The sequence below is a fragment of the Bos taurus genome, chromosome 6 (assembly GCF_002263795.3).
Source record: "Bos taurus isolate L1 Dominette 01449 registration number 42190680 breed Hereford chromosome 6, ARS-UCD2.0, whole genome shotgun sequence".
Lineage (NCBI taxonomy): Eukaryota > Metazoa > Chordata > Mammalia > Artiodactyla > Bovidae > Bos > Bos taurus.
In genome coordinates, this window is record NC_037333.1 from 90,835,947 (window position 1) to 90,841,946 (window position 6,000).

General features: G+C 43.6%; 1 protein-coding gene across 1 annotated transcript in view; it reads right to left on the bottom strand.

Moving 5' to 3' along the window:
- Positions 1-5,298, bottom strand: part of SDAD1 (SDA1 domain containing 1) — a 31,538-nt gene extending 26,240 nt beyond the window's left edge. The window contains 3 exon segments of the mRNA NM_001102489.2: positions 156-254; positions 727-831; positions 5,062-5,298. Coding sequence (NP_001095959.2) covers positions 156-254; positions 727-831; positions 5,062-5,151 — 294 coding nt within the window. The 5' untranslated portion in view covers positions 5,152-5,298.
- Positions 5,299-6,000: the final 702 nt, after the last annotated feature.

Genomic DNA, 6,000 nt, shown 5'->3' on the forward strand with positions numbered 1-6,000 from the left:
GTAGATGAGAAGCATAGAAGAATTTTAATGAACGGGTGACACACTGATCAACGGTTTAGAAAGATGTTTCGATGACAGACGGTTCTCATTTAAATATCCATACATATTACACACACGACCACAGCACAATTTATCAACCCAAGTACTGGTCCTACCATTCGGAGATCTGGATCCAAGACAGTGTGGTTGTAGGAGAGAAGATCTTTCAGCTCTTGAGGAAAGTTACTTAAATGTTCCGGATAACAGTGACTAATCTGTAACAAAGCAAAAGCTCTTCTTAAGTTTTCCTTTCTCTCCTATAATTCATATGCACAGATTAAGGATGTTCTGCAACAGGAGAGTAAAAGGCTATGTTTCATAGAAGTAGATGCTCCAAGTCATCTCTTTCTCTTCTACACACTACTCTCTCTCTCATATTTCTTCTAGTCTTAGTAAATTATATGACATGATTCAGAATCTGCTTTCATGATGAATGTGAAGAAAACAAATAGTTTGAAAGCTTTTTTTGCTCTGGTTGGTTCTGTGAAAAGTTCTAGTGAAATCCTCCAACTTAACGTAGGAGAAAAATAAAATTTGCAAAAAGGGAAAGTAAAAAAAAATTTTTTTTAATTAGGCTTCCACTTACAAATGGAATGAGATTGGGTATAAGTGGGAAAATATTCTGCAAACTGTGTGTAACAGCTGGTCTGTGATTTACTCCCCACCCCTGAAAAAAAATCTTCTTACCTGAGCCATAAACATCACCAGCTCTGCCAGTTCTTTGCTGGGTTTATTTGGTTGTAATTTGAAAATCTCCACATTGGATTTGTAGTGATTATATTGCTGTAGAAACTGTAAAAAAAATAAAATTTAAACTGGTCACCTTCTATTACAAGACTTTCTCAGTACAGAATAAGTTACTTAGAAATCGTTGATAGTGGCATTGAGAAAAAGATGTAGTAGAGGTATGTAAAAACACTGTTTTCCTTTATCACTATTCTTCAAAACAAGTTTTGAAAAATCTGTGCACATCACAGGTAATTTAAAGGCCCTTTCCCTTACCATTAGAAATCTAGGTGTAAAGGTATGAAGAACAGTGAAACAAGAGTCAAAGACTCGGATCTGGCTCTATACTGCCATTTACTATCTAAACGATCCTCTCTATTGTCTATGATATGGAGCCCCGAAACTTGCAAAAATATATGAATCAGAAAATGGGCAATAAAATGTACAATTATACCTCAAGTACACAAAGCTCTCCAGTCAAAATTTCCTTCTTCCTTTAAAAAATAATTATGATTTTACCCTGGAGTTCACGCAGAAATAATACTGATAATAGTTCTCCTTTATTCAGTGCTTGCTATGTGCCAAACTCATGTACATTACTTCATTTAATTATGTTTAATCCTAATAACAAACCAATAATCTAATGCTGGAACTCCCGAACTGTCAGTTCTATGCCCTACACCCGCTTTTCATGCCTAGGTCAAGGCTTCAAACCATGTGTGTTTCTGTGAGATAGAGAAGGGGAGAGAATGGAGAAGAGGGGGAAGGGAAGTGGAGGGGAGAGAGAGGGACACCTAGAAACAGAATGAATATTTCTTTATATTACCACTCCTGACTGGTTCAGTGAACTCCAAATTCACGTATCCAATTGCCAGCTGAGCTGTCTAACAGACATCTTAAACTTAGCTTGGCCAAAAAACATGACCCCTGATTTCCCTCCAAAACTGCTAGGCCTCCAGTTTTCTCCAAGAGTAGGAATCAAAGAGGGAGGCCTGCAGTCCCTACGTGCTTCAGTTAAGACCCTACTTCTCTTGACTCCACAATACCACTGACAAGTGAAGAGAGGGCCCCATTACTCAGAGTGCTCCTGGCAAGATCCTTATCCCACTTCTTCCCCTAGATGACTAGAAAATAATTTAATTAAAAAGGTATTTTTATCTGTATAGCTCACTACCATAGTCCCAGTACCTAGTACACAATAGGTACTAAATAGTATTTGTCAAATACCCAGACACAGAAATAAAAACACCTGAATCACTCTTCCTTCCTTTTTCCTTATCCCCCATGTACACTCCACCTGGAAGTTCTACTAGCTCCATTTCTCCATTTCCATGAGACCTAGTCTCAATCTGTTCACTTCTCTCCACTTCTGTTGATAATTCCAGTGGTACCACCAACCCTCACCTAGGCCATTCTGACAGCTATTACATTAGTTACCCTGCTTGCAATCTTTCTGCTCCACAACCTATAACCTCCAGAGTAAATTTTTAATAATATAAATCAGATCATGTCACACCTCTGCTTAACACTCTTCAATGGCTCCCTAACACACCAAGAGTAAACTCTTAACTCTTTACCCCCAAATGACCCAATCTCTGTCTGCCTGCATTTTCCCAGGTCATATTACACTACCCTTATCTGTGTTCACTACATGTTAGCCACACTGGCCGCCTCTCTACCTTTTCTCCACTGAGAGCTTCTACACTTCCTATTCTCCCTATCTAGAATGCTCTTGATCTGCCTCAATATCATAGGAGAAAAGCCTTCCCTGTTTACGGCAGCCAAATCAACAGCCTCCAATCCTAACATATTCATATCCAGTTTTACTTTCTTCATAACTCTTACCACTCTATGTCTTCCATCATCAGAATATAAATCCAAGAGAAGAAGGCTCTCATATCTTTATCATTGCATCCTGAGTGCTTGGTGGTGACTGAGTTGGTAAGTCGTGTCTGACTTTTTGCAACCCCATGGCTTGCAGTGTGCCAGGCTCCTGGAAATTAGAATTTTCCAGGCAAGAATACTGAAGTGGGTTGCCATTTCCTTTTCCAGGGGATATTCCCAACCCAGGGATCAAACCTGTGTCTCCTGCATCTCCTGCTTGGCAGGTGGATTCTTTACCACTGAGCCACCTGGGAAGCCCAGTACCCTGAGTGCTTAGAACTATAAATACTAACACACAGGAGACACAGTACGTGTGAATTTGTATAAGAATTTCTTAAGGGAATGGATGGATAATCCTCTGAGGTAGGGATTATCTCTTTGCACATTAAAATACACATAGGCTCAGGTGGTTAAATCTCTGATTATACAATTGGTCAATAGTAGGCCCAGAGTCGGAGAAGGCAATGGCAACCCACTCCAGTACTCTTGCCTGGAAAATCCCATGGATGGAGGAGCATGGTAGGCTGCAGTCCATAGGGTTGCTAAGAGTCGGACACGACTGAGCGACTTCACTTTCACTTTTCTCATTCATGCATTGGAGAAGGAAATGGCAACCCACTCCAGTGTTCTTGCCTGGAGAATCCCAAGGACGGGGGAGCCTGGTGGGCTGCTGTCTCTGGGGTCCACAGAGTCAGACACGACTGAAGCAACTTAGCAGCAGCAGGCCCAGAGTACAAAGTTAGTGCTGAAACCAGTGCTTTTAAATACAGCATTGTATAGACTCTCAACTATGCTTTGTCTGATGGTTTATGCTGGGCTGTGCTTAGTCGCTCAGTCATGTCCGATTCTTTGCAACCCTATGTACTGTAACCCGCCAGGCTCTTCCCACATGGGGATTTTCCAGGCAAGAATACTGAGTGGGTTGCCACGCCCTCTTCCAGGGGATCTTCCCAACACAGGGATCCAACCCAGGTCTACCGCATTATAGGTGGATTCTTTACAGTCTGAACCAGCAGGGAAGCCCCAAAATACTGGAGTGGGTAGCCTATCCCTTCTCCAGGGAAACTTCCCCACCCAGAAATCAAGTAAGGATCTCTTGCATTGCAGGCAGATTCTTTACCAGCTGAGCTACTGTGGAAGCCCCTAAGGTTTACACTGCTTTACACACCTCAAATCCTCACCTACATTACTTAACTTGTTGTATTTGTTCCTAACTCTTTTATTTCCACTTCCTTGAATCTTTCAAAAGGCTCTCTCTGCTGGTGATCTAAACCACTGAGACCGCTATATGTGCTGCAGTCCACAGCATCACAAAGTTGGATTCGACTTAACTACTGAACAACAACAGTTCACATAAATACTTCCATGTGAAAACCTGGAGGAGGAGGGGAAATGAGAAGGGCAATCAAAAGATGAATAATTATGTTAGCCATTTGCACAAATAATTGTAGCAGATACCTGTTTAATGCCTGTCCGATAAATGGGTGTCTGAAGAAAGCACTTTCCAAATTAATACCAAAACCATCACTTTCATTTTGTCATTTCTCAGCGCGTAATGTTCACAGTTTGTATGAGGTCAGTATACAAAGCCCCTCACAGTCTGGATCTAATTCCTAATTTTCAACTTTGTCTTTTCCTGACTTCAATTCTGACATCCAGGTCATGCCAGCTTCTGATGAGACTGAATCTGGTTTTAAATATATATACCAAGCTAGAAAAGACCCTGATGCTGGGAAAGACTGAAAGCAGGAGGAGAAGGGGACAACAGTATGAGATGGTTGGATGGCATCACCGACTCAATGGACATGAGTTTGAGCAAGCTCCGGGAGATGGTGAAGGAAAGGGAAGCCTGGCATGTTGGAGTACATGGGTTCGCAAAGACTGGACACGGCTGAACGACTGAACACCACCACCACCACTAAGCAAGCTACTTGAGAATCCGCCCCCTTCCCAACACAGTCCCTGGCATAGAACGCCGGCTCCCGTAAACAGACTTAGATAGAAAGTATTCTAACAAAAGTTTCATCAAGTGTTAATGACTAATTCAATTTAGGGGTTTCAGAAAACAAAAGGCTTGAGAAAGTTGTCTGGAAGTCGGAGGTTAAGGGGCGGAACATTTGTCTCTCCACCTCAATAAGGTCCGGAGATAAAGCAAAATGAGGTCTTTTAAAAGGTGTTTCTGTGGCAGCGGGGTCTGCGAAGCAAGCAGAAAATGCAAACAGGCAGCAGATTTCAAGAGGTGGGAAAAGAACCCTGAGTCATGTCTCTCCCTTAACCTCTTTTCTCCTCGCGGGGAACCCCTGAACTTAAAGAGACGAACACGCGGCGAGCCAGAATCCCAGCTACATACTACGCCTCGCTATAGCCAGGATATCAACCCGGGTTTCCAGCGTCAACGCGCCGCATTCCTACCTCCTCCACATAAGCCGGCGGGTCCCGCTTGATCAGATTCTGTAACTGCGGAAGGTTGCTGGGCAGCTTGTTATTGTTTCTGCTAGACATGTTGGCTGCTGACTGGCTCCGCGACGAGCAGTTTCAAGAAAACCCACAACGCTGGCAACTTCCAACCGTCTCGGGCGGTTCGGAGTCGTGCTTCCGTGTATGACCGGAAACAGCACATGGGTAGCTCTGCGAGCAGCGCCATCTTGGTTCTTACAGCGAGCTTAACTACGGGAACCTCAAAGTGTCAAACTTACTCTCGCGGTTTACTGATTTCCCCGCCCCTCATCCCCCCCCCCCCCCCCACCCCCCCCCGCCTCGGCCAACCCTGCTACTACCTAGCGTTGCTGAAATAATCTGAAATGCAAAAACTCCCCCCACCACACACACAATAGTTTATTTCACTATCCCGACACTCTCATGAAACAGACAAATGAAAATTGTTACCAAAACAAACAAACAAACCCTCACAGCCTAAAGTTTTAAAGAAGGCTAAGCGCCGAAGAATTGATGTTCTTCAACAAAGCTGTTGGGGAAGACTGTTGAGAGTCCCTTGGACTGAAAGGAGATCAAACCAGTCCATCCTAAAGGAAATCAGCCCTGAATATTCATTGGAAGGACTGATGCTGAAGCTGAAACTCCAAAACTTTGGCCACCTGATGCGAAGTGAGTCATTGGAAAAGACCCTGATGCTGGGAAAGATTGAAGGCAGGAGAAGAAGGGGACGACAGAGGATGGAGATGGTTGGATGGCATCACCCACTCGATGGACATGAGTTTGAGTAAACTCTGGGAATTGGTGATGGATAGGGAAGCCTGCGGAGAAGGCAATGGCACCCCACTCCAGTACTCTTGCCTGGAAAATCCCATGGATGGAGGAACCTGGTAGGCTTCAGTCCATGGGGTCGCTGAG